The sequence below is a fragment of the Pongo abelii genome, chromosome 10, assembly GCF_028885655.2.
Source record: "Pongo abelii isolate AG06213 chromosome 10, NHGRI_mPonAbe1-v2.0_pri, whole genome shotgun sequence".
In the NCBI taxonomy this organism is placed as follows: Eukaryota; Metazoa; Chordata; class Mammalia; order Primates; family Hominidae; genus Pongo; species Pongo abelii.
Window position 1 is genome coordinate 6,174,278 of NC_071995.2, and position 13,469 is coordinate 6,187,746.

A 13,469-nucleotide genomic window follows, 5' to 3' on the forward strand; every position below is an offset into this window, starting at 1 on the left:
GCTCTGTCTGTGCTTCCATTCCCTGCTGGGGGCAGAGCCACCCAGTTCTGTGGGACGGAAACCGACCAGTGAGCACGAGTTGATGAGCCCAGTGCTGGACGGGTGGAACAGGCAAGAGGGCTTCCTGAAGGAGGTGACAGAGACAGCCCAGAGGCACCAGCACACGCTACATGTCCCCACCTGGGAGGGCTACCCTGACATGGGGAGGGGTCTGGAGTTGGGCTCAAAGAGGGGAAGGGAGCTTTTTCAACATGCTGACTTGGCTCTCTGAGCCCAGAACATGAACTCTGTGCCTGGGACTAAGGTATTAGTATGTGTTGTTTACCAGCCCGTCTTGGGGCAGGGAGTCCAGAGCAGAGCTAAACTAACACAGATTATGGAGTCCAGACAGCAATCCACCCCCCGACCCCCGCCCCCAACCCGGGCACTACAGTGTCTCCATCAAAATCTTCCTCTGGTCACTTTTTTTTTTTCTTTTTGAGACAGAGTCTCACTCTGTGCCCAGGCTGGAGTGCAATGGCGCAATCTCGGCTTACCGCAACCTCCACCTCCCAGGTTCAAGTGATTCTTGTGCCTCAACCTCCTGAGCAGCTGGGATTACAGGCGCCCACCACAACGCCTGGCTAATTTTTGTATTTTTAGTAGAGACGGGGTTTCGCCATGTTGGCCAGGCTGGTCTCGAACTCCCAACCTCAGGTGATCCGCCCCCCTCGGCCTCCCAAAGTGCTGGGACTGCAAGCGTGAGCCATTGCACCCGGCCTCCCCCGGTCACTTCTAACCCTCCATTCCCACTGACAACCCCACAGCCATCACAGGTAGGGGTCTGTATCAGCTCTGCTGTGATTTCTAAAATGGGAAAATCCACTTTAAATAAAATCTGGGGTCACCAAAGTAGGGAGGGCATGAGCCTTCAGCTTCCCAGGGGCAGGTGTTTGGGGGTTCTCTCCAGCTGCTCTTCCAGCTCCTCCCCAGCTGCAGCCTCTGAAGCAAGTTGGGACCCTCACGGTTGGTGTTGAGGATGACTTTCTTGATTTGTCATGCCCCGGGGCATCTCTGGCGTTTTCACTACCTCCCTGGTTGCCACGGCCAAGGCCACTCCGCCTCCTACATCTCTCCTTTTCAGGACCGTCTTGGCAAAGAACCAGTTTCCTCTCACCACCTCCCTGCTGCACAAGGCCCTATACTAGTTCCTCACAGCCTGCGGAATCAACTCAAATTCCCCATCAGACCCCAAGACCCTACACTGCAGCCTCACCCGATGGCCCAGCCTCTCAGCCTACTCTCCTCCAGTCCCGCGCCCTCAAAGTCTGGTTACCCACTCTAAGAGCAGCAGCAGCAGCTGGGAGATTGTTAGACATGAAATTTTCAGGCCCCCTTCCAGATCTACTGAGTCAGAACTCCAGGGGCAGAGCCCAGCAATCTATTTGTCACAGCCCTCCGGGTGGTCCTGATGCAGCCTGGAGTCTGGCAACTGCTGCTCCAGCCACACTGACCTCCCCAGGGCTCCACGTCAGGAGTACGTGCCCCTTCCAGCCTCCCCATTTCTCATGCTGTCCCCACGGCATGCAGCACCCTCCCCCGTCCTCTCTGGCCAATCAAAGCTCCTTCCCCAGGGCTCCTCACACACACTCTGTAAACATCTTCAGGCCAGGTGTGGTGGCTTATGCCTGTAATCCCAGCACTTTGGGAGGCCGAGGCGGGTGGATCACCTGAGGTCAGGAGTTCGAGACCAGCCTGGCCAACATGGTGAAACCCCATCTCTACTAAAAATACAAAAATTAGCCAAGCATGGTGGCACCTGTAATCCCAGCTATTGGGAGGCTGAGACAAGAGAATTGCTTGAACCCGGGAGGCGGAGGTTGCAGTGAGCCAAGATCGCACCACTCACTGCACTCCAGCCTGGGCGACAGAGAGAGACTCCGTCTCAAAAATAAATAAATAAATGCATAATCTTCAGCACAACAGAGAACTCAGTGAGCTATGCACCAGGAAACACAGATGAGTGAGACATGCTCCTTGTCCCTCAGGAGCTCATGGAGGAGTGGGAAGGATGGCAGTGCCCAGAAGTCATATGTGGTAAGTTTCCCAGCAGAGTCAGGGCAGGTAGCAAAGATGGCCTCAGGGAGAGAGCAGAAATGCGGGGAGCTCACAGCTATAGCCAGGTGCTAGACAGAGCCTAGCCCAGTGCTGGGCACACGGAGGACCCTGCGTCAGTCCCCGCTGACTGATGGAGCAATGACCCCAGGAGCCCTACAGCCCAGATCTCAGGTAAGTGTCTGGGTGTTGCCAAAGACTCCCTCCTTGACCAAACTTGAGTGGGGCACATCTGAGCCCTCTTCTAGATTAAGCCTTGGCCTTGGGCTCTGTCCTTGGCCTGCTCAATCCAGTTTTTTTGTTTTTTGTGGTTTTTTTTTTTTTTTTTTGAGATGGAGTCTCGCTCTGTTGCGCAGGCTGGAGTGCAATGGCACGATCTCGGCTCACTGCAACCTCTGCCTCTCGGGTTCAAGCAACTCTCTGCCTCAACCTCCCTAGTGGCTGGGATTACAGGTGCGCACCACCATGTCCGGCTAATTTTTTGTATCTTTAGTAGAGATGGGGTTTCACTCAAACTCCTGACTCATGATCCACCCGCCTCGGCCTTCCAAAGTGCTGAGATTACAGGTGCTCAGCCACCGAGCCCGGCCTCAGTCCAGTTTTAACAAGAATCCTGCTGGGTCAATTTAGAAAAATGCCTCCACCCTCAATATGTGATCAGCAAGACTGCCTGCCTTCAGCAAGACTCCTGTCAAGCTGGGTTAACCAGAATCCCTCTTACTCCTGACATCTCCTCTTTGTAATTTTCTACCGCTGACTCCCTACCCTCCTCCTTGGCCCTAAATCTTCACTTTTCCTTGTTGTATTCAAAGTTGAGCCCTCTCTCTCTCCCCCTCTGCAAAACCCCCATGGCAGCAGTCCCTCTTGAAAGTCTTCCTTATTTGCTTTAACAAGTGTCATGAATATTTTTTCTTTAACAGCATGAGCCTGTCCATTGCCATCTCCATTCCAAGGCTGGGGTCCCCACGTTTGCTAGGTTTTTGGCATCCCTCCCTCACACGCCACACACATTGGTTACTTTTTAGTATGTGGAGGTCACCAAACCATAATCCTCCGTCCCTGCCCCTCCCAACCTTGGCAAGCGTCCTCTCTCCTTAGTCCAGACAAATGTTCTGTCAGCCTGAGAGGCCTGGGATCAAAATCCAGCTCTACCTTTCTTTTTTTTGAGACGGAGTCTCGCCATATCGCCCAGGCTGGAGTGTATATCAGCTCACTGCAACCAGGTTCAAGCGATTCTCCTGCCTCAGCCTCCCAAGTAGCTGGGATTACAGGCACACACCACCACACCCAGCTAATTTTTGTATTTTTAGTAGAGATGGAGTTTCACCATGTCGGCCAGGCTGGTCTCAAACTCTTGACCTCAGGTGATCCACCCACCTCGGCCTCCCAAAGTACTGGGATTACAGGCATGAGCCACCATGCCCAGCCTCAGCTCCACCTCTTATTGTCTGTCAGGCCTTGGAAGGATTATGCAACCTCCAAGAGCCTTGATTCTCCACTGGTAAAACTGGGATGACTACAGCTACATCCCAGGGCTGTTGTGGGGATGCAGGGACATGGCAGGGACAGTACCAGCCCTTCTCCAGGAATACAGGAAGTCCTCAGCATAAGCTGATGTTCTGATCCACAGGCCACCAAGAAAACAATAAGTCTTCCCTTTGGCAAGGAGTTTTACACGTTCCAAAGCACCTTCTCTAGTTCATCATTCGCCTTGATGCTGTGCCTGGACCCAGAGCAACGGACACAGTGAACTACCAAAGATGAAGACTCTCTTCATCCATCCCACCCGGCTCCCATGGGGAGAGACCTGGGGAAAGCCAAGAGGGGCTACGTGTCACAGAAAGGCTGTTCCTCTCCTTGTTCTCAGCAGTGACCTTTCGGCTCAGACACTGTCCCGAGAGCAGGAATCCTCCCCCACGCCAGGGCTGAGCTCAGCCAGCCCTCCCTCTAAATTCCTCCTTGCACTGCCCAGAACTCACCAATAATCGAGAAGGAGCGTTTCTGGCAGTCCCCTGCCAGGAGGTAACTGCAGTATCCCGCAAAGCTGTACATGCTCCCATCAAAGGTGTTGATGAAGTCACTTCCGAAGAGGCTGCATCGGGCCATGGATGACCTGCCGCGAGTTCCTTCTGCACAAAGGGTCCCTGGAGGGAGAGGTCACAGGTTGGGCTGGTGATCTCAGGCCACAACTGGGACCATCAGCTCAAACCTCTCTGGCCTCAAAGAAATTACACTGCCTCTGACAGAAATTGGGCTGTGGGGAGGTATTTTCCATCCTAAATGAGACTAAAGCTGTTGCTTTCAGCTCCCAGATATGACCCCAGACTCACAGCAATAACTAAGGAACAGTTTTTCAGGAAATCTATTAGTTTTAATGACATTTACTTACCGATTTAAAATGTCATCATGTTCATTATTAAAAATTTGGAGGATGCAGAAGAAAACGCAAAGAAGCTGGCCGGGCGTGGTGGCTTATGCCTATAATCCCAGCACTTTGGGAGGCTGAGGTGGGCAGATCACCTGAGGTCAGGAGTTCAAGACCAGCCTGCCCAACATGGCAAAACCCTGTCTCTACTAAAAATACAAAAACTAGCTGGGTGCAGTGGTGGGCGCCTGTAATCCCAGCTACTTGTGAGGCTGAGGCAGGAGAATCACTTGAGCCCGGGAGGCAGAGGTTGCAGTGAGCCAAGATCGTACCACTGCACTCCAGCCTGGGCGACAGAGCGAGACTCTGTCTCGAAAAAAAAAAAAAAAAAGAAAAAGAAAAGAAAACACAAAGAAGTTAAAACCATCTGTAACCCAACATTCAGCGATGGTTAGTTAACATTTCAATGTTCATCTTTCCATTTTGTTGTATAGCATATATACAGCTGTGGGTTTTTTATAAATTGGTGACCACCTTGTGCAAACTACCTATAACCTCTGTTTATTTCTCAATAGATTGTAAATAATTTGTCATGCTATCGTATATACTTCCAATATGTGGTTTTTAGTGGCTGCACCATATTTTGCATCTGAATGTCTATAATATAGCCCTCTATTGTTAGGTTTCTAGCATTTTTCCATATGTTTTAATATTATAAATAGATTGCAGTGAGCATCTTTGTACATAAATCTACTAGCATGTCTTGAGCAGGTTAAATTTTAAACAGATCAGACTGTGTGTCTCACACATAGACTCTATGAAGTGTGAACTCCTCTGGCGTCACATGCTAACTCCTTCACTGACTATGGGTGTGTGTGTGCCTGTGTGTGTGTGTGTGTGTGTGTGTCGGCAGGTGGGGAAATACAGCAGTAAATCTCTAAGTGTTCTGGGTTCCCTGGCAAAACACCCACCTGGTAGGAAGATGCAGAGAGTGTGACAAATGTATATTTTTTTTCCCCAGACTCACCTGTGGGCAGCAGCTGGATGCTGCTGACCTGAGACATCTAAGTGGAACGTGCCCAAGGTCAAAAATCCCCTCCCACCATTTACAGGCTCAGAATCTTAGCAAGGGAAGGGCAGCGGTACGATGCAGTGCAGTGGAAAGGGTGTTGGCCTGGGACCCAGGAAGACTGACCTCTGATTTTGGCTCTAGGAGACTTTGGAGCAGTCACTTCTCCTCTCTGACCCTCAGTCTCTTCATTGTACCATGGGAGGTTCAACTAGGTGACCTCCACAATCTCATCTAAAACTAATAATCCATCCAAGTCTTGGATTCCTTCCTCCTCATCCTGTGCCTCCATAATATAGGACAGTTCTGTGCCACCTTTATGCTTAATTCCCCAATAGGAGAGGGCATTTGCAGGCACCTGGTCTCTGGAATACAAGTCAAGGGTGGGAACTCCGCAGAACCTTCACAGGAGGCAACCAACAGCCTAAATTGGGGCTGGGCACACAGGTGAGCTCCAGCCACACCTGCCGATTCCTGGAAAGGGGTCACTGCAGATGGCTCTGGGGCAGGAATGAGAAATGGAGGCCCTTTTGTACTTACCTGGCAAAATGAGGGCCAGAGCAAGCAGCACCCCAGCAAATCTGGCAGGAATCATCTGCAGAGAAGCAAGAGACGTGAGCTGGTCATTGCTGCCCAGGTAGGTGGCTGCTGGTGTGGCGACTGTCAGGGCATGTAGTAGCAAAAACATTTCTTTAAAGCAGGAGAAAAGATTGATCCTCATGACCCCCTTTTCCCCTTTGAACATGGCCTTCTGGCCCCCCAAAAGACCCCTGGCCAGTGCCATGCCCAACGGTAACAATCGCTGTGAGCTGGGACCTATGGACACCTTTCCACAGACAACAGTCCCAGGCCCAAGACAGGAGGAAAACCCTCCCTTCCCTCCAGGCCCGCTGGGCCTCTCTCACATCCCTGCCTCCTGAAGCAGCTGGGAGCTAACACACACCTCATTCCTTCCTGCCTCTGCATCCAAACTGGCGAGTAGGAACCGTCTTACACTTGTGTGCCCACCACAGCAGCCCAGACAGAGAGAATGCTCAGGAACCACCAACTTGACGGTTTGCTTGTTGGCCCCTGACCCTGTATCACAAGTGCCTTCACAAGAGCAAGGGCTGTCTCCCTTGTCTCCAACCCCCGCACCTGGCAAGATGCTTAGCACCCAGGAGATGCCCAGCAAATGTTTGCTGAGTTCATCTGAAAAAATGCACAGGAGTCCAGCGGTCCTGGATGCAGGCAGACTTCCCCACTGTGTGACCCCCAAGAGAGGGACAATTAATCGTGGCTGGCATAGCATACCCCAAGTCCCTTAGAGCCCCTGCTGTAGCCCCTCTCCTCTGGAAAAGGTTGTTAAATGAAGTGAAGAATCTGTTGCCTGAGATTCTCTGGGGGTGACTCCTTTCCTACCTAAGGTCCCATCCAGCCAAAGGTGAAATAATCTGTGATATATCTATGGAAGGAACACTGAGATGTCAGATAGGGCCAGGTCTTGGTCTCCAAGCAGGTGTCCCCTTCCAGTCCTAACACACAGGTACATTCGGCTGCTCCCAGGTTCTCAGAGGTGAGGGCAAAGCTCATTCCAACTCATTTGAGTGAAGTACTATCAAATGGTAAAACCCACTGCACGAAGAAAAGCATCCCCAGGACCCTCAGAGGCAAGTGGAGGAGGGAGTATTAGGATCATCCCTGGCTGAATTGAACCGCCCCTCCAAACAAAGCCCTTCTAGTCCAGCGACAGAGAACCCCAGCTCCCCAGGAGCAGGCATCAGTCAGTCCTGCATCTTCCTCCCACAACTGAGCCAGCTCTCCTTCCAAAGGCCATACCTTCCCCTGCAAATGAGGGCTGCGGGTATCTCCAAGGTCCCCGGGAAACTCAGCCACTGGACAATGGTGCCGCCCACCCTAGGCCATGCTCCCAGCTGCTGCAAAGGCTCAATCAGGTCTGCTACAGCTCCGGACTGTCTTGCCGTTATGTAGCCCAGGGGCTGTGGACTCCCCACTGCTGGGGGAGATAAAGCCCAAGCTGTGACATCCACCAACCACCCTCCTTTTCCCACCACAATAGCTGTGAGCTGCCACAACAGGGGATTGGCCTCCTTTTAATTACCAAACGGAAACAATGAAAGGAAATGGTATTAGAAATACCTCCAAGCTGATAAAGCTTTGTAGAGTTTGGAGGGAGACTTCCTGGCCGCTGCCTTAATGAACTGCCTTGCCCTCCCCAAACACCCCCCCATCCCTACACCCCCACACTTGATCCCTGGTCTTCCTAGAGTGCCCCACCTGTGTGGGATAACCAGGAATGCTGGTTGTCTCAGGGCAGGCTGATACAGGCCAGGCTGGAATCACACTAGAACAACACAGCTTCCTGATCAGCTTCCAGGGCTGGACTCCAGGGAAGTTGGGAAAAACACCTCAACCTGAGCCAATTTTGCTGCTGTGTTTGGAGGAAGGGGAGCACTAACACTTCCTATGCACCCCAGGTATGAAGGATCCGGTCCTGGCCCTGACAAAAACAGTCCATTTGGATCCCAGCCAGGGTTGAATGGGTCGGTTAAAGATGAAGGTCTTGGCCACAAGCCTAGGCCTTTGTAAAATGGTGAAGGTGGGGAGTGATGGTTTGAGTCTAATACTTCTACTGTTGCTACATTCTAATAATTCTAATTCTCAAGGACACTTCTACCCACTTCTGGTACCCTGACCTTAAACACACACACACACACACACACACACACACACACACACACACACACACACACAGAGACACACAATTCTTCTTCCCAGCCTCCCATTCCCAAAAGCCTAATTCTCAACACCATCTACTAAACTAATTCCTACTAAAATAAGTAACTGATGAAATGGGCAGGGGTGGGGGGAAGATGACTCTCGTGCTGGGATTCCAGGCACTGAGACGAGCACCCTGAGGCATGTCTGGGTATGGAAGACCTCCTCACTGCTTCTCCATGATACCTCCTGCCCTAAGACTTTGAGAAACCACTAGGTTCCAACCTCCTCCCTTCCCACATACCTCGCACTCCACTACTCCCTTTACCGCCCCAGGAGAGAAAGATGCACACTCCCAAGGAAGAAAAATGGCACAAGAGGCAGAATCAGCATGAGACAGTAGAAAAAGCCATTGGGGGGCCGGGCGTGGTGGCTCACGCCTGTAATCCCAGCACTTTGGGAGGCCGAGGTGGGCGGATCACGAGGTCAAGAGATCAAGACCATCCTGGCTAACACGGTGAAACCCAGTCTCTGCTAAAAACACAAAAAATTAGCCAGGCGTGGTGGCAGGCACCTGTAGTCCCAGATACTTGGGAGGCTGAGGCAGGAAAATGGCGTGAACCCGGGAGGCGGAGCTTGCAGTGAGCCGAGATCACGCCACTGCACTCCAGGCTGGGCGACAGAGCGAGACTCCGTCTCAAGAAAAAAAAAAAAAGAAAAGGCCATCGGGAGTTCCACTTCCAGCTCTTATTTAAAAAAACTAAATAACTAATCTGAAAACCCTTTCATTACAAAATACCTTTAAATGCTGTGCTAAATACAACAAATGTTCTTTAAATCCACAGCTGATCTGGGAGGAAAGTAAGGAATACCTTCAAGGGTCAATGAGGAAGAGGAGCCTAAATGAGCATGAGGCAGGATAGGCCCATGGGTGGCCTAGCGTAGGCCAGTCTGGGAACCCTCCAGACCGGAGGCCGCACATTGCAAGAATGGGCAGTGCAGCTACGGGCCTGACCCAGAGGGAGAACTAGAACAGAGATCCCTGCAAAAGCTCAAAGTTTGAAGGGAAACATCTTCCAAACAGTGGACCAGGAAAAAAATCCATCCCCCAACCTAGAAGATAAGGAAGTTTGCCTGTCTCTACTTGTTTGGGGGCAGGGTGGGGGGGGAATTAAGTCTTTCTTTAGAATTTTCTTTTCTTTTTTTTTGAGATGGAGTCTCACACTGTCCGCCAGGCTGGAGTGCAGTGACGCAATCATGGCTCACTGCAACCTCCGCCTCCCGGCTTCAAGCAATTCTCCTGCCTCAGCCTCCCAAGTAGCTGAGATTACAGGCACACACCACCACACCCAGCTAATTTTTTGTATTTTTAGTAGAGACGGGATTCCACTATGTTAGCCAGGCTGGTCTCAAACTCCTGACCTCGTGATCTGCCCGCCTCGGTCTCCCAAAGTGCTGGGATTACAGGCATGAGCCACCGCGCCCGACCTAGAATTTTCATCCTTTGCACTCATGCAAATAAAGCTCTCTTGAGGATGAATTCAAAATCACAAATTTTTCAACACTTGAGAAAATAATCTACCATGAGCAATAATTAGATCCCTAAGAATTTCAGATAATAAAATGATCAGAGAAAGATAAAAAGAAAAAAATGAGTGTTTCAAATTATAATAGAGGCTAGGCACGGTGGTTCATGTCTGTAATCCTGGCACTTTGGGAGGCTGAGATGGGATAATCGCTTGAGACCAGGAGTTCAAGACCAGCCTGGGCAACACAGCAAGACCGTCTTTACAAAGAATAAACTTTTTTCAAGGCAGGGCACAGTGGCTCACGGTGGGCGGATCACGAGGTCAACAGATCAAGACCATCCTGGCCAATATGGTGAAACCCCATCTCTACTAAAAATATAAAAATTAGCTGGGCATGGTGGCACGCACCTGTAGTCCCAGCTACTCTGGAGGCTGAGGCAGGAGAATCTCTTGAACTCGGGAAGCCGAGGCTGCAGTGAGCCAAGATCATGCCACAGCACTCCAGCCTGGTAACCGAGTGAGACTCCATTAAAAAAAAAAAAGAAAAGAAAAGAACAGGAGGAAAACTTGAAAAAGAACTTTAAGGCCAGACGTGGAGGCTCACACCTGTAATCCCAACACTTTGGGAGGCAGAGGCAAGAGGATTGTCTGTGCTCAGGAATTTGAGACTAGCCTACACAACACAGCAAGACCCCATCGCTACAAAAAATAAAAATAAAAAATTAGCTGGGCCTGGCGGTGCATGCCTGTGGTCCCAGCTACTTAGGAGGCTGAGGTAGGAGGGAGGACCCCTTGAGCCCAGGAGGTCGAGGCTGCAGTGAGCCATAATCGCACACTCCAGCCTAGCCAATAGAGTGAGACGCTGTCCCAAAAAAGAAAAAAAAGAACTTTAAGAAATGTATATAGTGAATTAATTGAAAAATTCAAAAACACCAGATATTTTCGAAAAAAAAAAAAAAAAAGCTGAAAAATGGTTCTAAAGAAATTACTCAAATATGGAGATGAAAAAATGGAGGAGCAGCCAGGCACAGTGGCTTATGCCTGTAATCCCAGCACTTTGGGAGCCCAAGCAGGGCAGATCACTTGAGGTCAGGAGTTCGAGACCAGCCTGGCCAACGTGTTGAAATCCCATCTCTACTAAAAATACAACTATTAGCCGCGCGTGGTGGTGCATGCCTGTAATTCCAGCTATTCAAGAGGCTGGGGCAGGAGGACTGCTTGAACCCAGGAGGCAGAGTTTTCAGTGAGCCGAGATCACACCACTGCACTTTGGCCTGGGTGACAGAGTAAGACTCCATCTCAAAAAAAAAAAAAAAAAAAGGAGGCAGAATTAAGAAACATGATAGAATTAGACGATCCAAAGAGAAGTGCTGAGAGAAAAAGTCCATTTGTGGAGAATTCTATATGCAGGGTCTTAGTTTGAAGTCCCAGAAGCAGACCCTGAGTATTTGAGTGTAGATAATTGATTTGGGAGGGCAGGAAGCATCGGCAGGGAAGTGGGAATGTGATACGGGGCAGGGAAAGCAGCCAATAAAAGATGTTTATTATGCCAGCCACCAAGCGGACAAGAAAGCTTCCTTCTGGAGGAAAGTCTGGGAGAATGTAAGATCCATGCCTCCGAATCTTCCCACTCTTGGGTCAGGGAGTAGGGGAGTTTCTACACTTCCTCTTTCCTGTCAGTTATTGTCAAGGCTGCTTCAGGAGGCATTCAGCCCTCAACACTTCTGGCCCTCAGGCACGGAGGAGCAGACACTGGTAGTCTAGAAGAAACAGGGAGAGCTGGGGTTAGAGGGCCGTGGGAGGGGGACTGTAACATCTGGTCTACCTGTAAATTATTGTTCAGAGTTGAGGAAACATAGACACCTTTTTTTGGGGGGGTGGGGGGGGGCTTAACATTAACAGTCCTTTCTGAAAAAACTACTGGAGGAGGAACTTCAGGGAGAAAAAACACTTTCTGTTATTGTTTTTGAGACAGGGTCTCTGTCACCCAGGGTGGAGTACAGTGACACAATCACAACTCACTGCAGCCTCAACCTTCTGGGCTCAAGCGATCCTCCCACCTCATCCTCCCTAGTAGCTGGGACTATCGGCATGCACCACCATACCTGGCTAATTTTTGTATTTTTTTGTAGAGACAAGGTTTTGCCATGTTACCTAGGCTGGTCTCAAACTCCTAGAGCTCCTGGGCTCAAGCAGTCTTCCTGCCTCAGCCTCTCAAAGTGCTGGGATTACAGGTGTGAGCCACCTCGCCCTGCCAGGAAGAAGAAAATTCAGCCTAAAACAGGATGCCAAGAGAAAAGATAAATAAATAAAATAGTAAATATGGGGATAAATATGAGCAGGCAGTGATTATATAAAACAATAACAATGGTAATGATAAGTTGGGGAGTTATTAAAAATTAGAACCAAAATACCAGATAGCAATAACATGTAAGACAGGAGTGAAAGTGTATTAAGGTCCTTGTATGGCTCAGAAGGAAGAAAGAGGTTGTGATCACTTTAGACTTTGTTAAGGCTATACTGCATAGTAAAATTTTAAGGGAGGCTACTAAAAGAATAGAATTGAATGTATGTTTTCCAAACCTATCAGAAAAAAAACAAGAAATTTTAAAAAACTAGATTGATCTAGGAGAAAAATGGAAAAAGCAAGACAAATAGTATAAAATGTAAAATGCAACAGTACAAAAAATTCAAACAGATCAATAATCAATAATAAAAAGGTAGAGATTATCAAACTGGATTTCTTTAAAAAGGCACACAATCCAGCAATGTTGAAGAGACAGTCCTAAAATATAAAGACACAAAGACCGTAAAGAAAAGAAAGGAGAGGCAAGTGATGACCAAGGAAAAGCGTTTTATACCACTATCACACACAGTGGACCTTAAGATCAAAGTCATCATTAGCACCAAAGAGTAGAAAAAGGTGATATAAAGATCAATGCACCTGGAAAATAGAATCTATAGATTTATATGCACTTCATAATAGAAGCTTAAAATTTATTTTAAAAAACGATTAAATTATAAAGCAGAAAAGCTTTCAGTTTTGTAAAAGTCAACAACACCCATTTATGGAAAACAAATAAACAAAACACATAAGTAACCTATAAAAAGAAGGGAATGTCCTTGGCCTGAGACACAGAGCATATTTCATACTTATGGTAAAATGAAAGCCACTTTCCCTTTAAAAACCAGAACAAGGCCGGGCGCGGTGGCTCACGCCTGTAATCCCAGCGTTTTGGAAGGTGGAGGCCTGTGGATCACGAGGTCAAGAGATTTAGACCATCCTGGCCAACATGGTGAAACCCTGTCTCTACTAAAAATACAAAAATTAGCTGGGCGTGCCGCTGGCGCGCGCCTGTAGCCCCAACTTCTAGGGAGGCTGACGCAGGATAATTACTTGAACATGCAAGCATGTTCTTTTTTTTCTTTTTTTTGAGACTGAGTCTCGCTCTGTAGCCAGGCCGGAGTGCAGTGGTGCTATCTCGTATCTCGGCTCACTGCAACCTCCGCCTCCCAGGTTCACGCCATTCTCCTGCCTCAGTCTCCTGAGTAGCTGGGACTACAGGTGCCTGCCACTATGCCCGGCTAATTTTTTTGTATTTTTAGTAGAGACGGGGTTTCACCGTGTTAGCCAGGATGGTCTCCATCTCCTGACCTCGTGATCCACCCGCCTCAGCCTTCCAAAGTGCTGGGA

General features: G+C 49.3%; 1 protein-coding gene across 1 annotated transcript in view; it reads right to left on the reverse strand.

The window, feature by feature from the left end:
* Positions 1-7,596, reverse strand: part of VWF (von Willebrand factor) — a 176,123-nt gene extending 168,527 nt beyond the window's left edge. The window contains 3 exon segments of the mRNA NM_001246277.1: positions 4,074-4,238; positions 6,069-6,123; positions 7,347-7,596. Of these exon segments, the coding sequence (NP_001233206.1) occupies positions 4,074-4,238; positions 6,069-6,123 (220 nt within the window). The 5' untranslated portion in view covers positions 7,347-7,596.
* Positions 7,597-13,469: the final 5,873 nt, after the last annotated feature.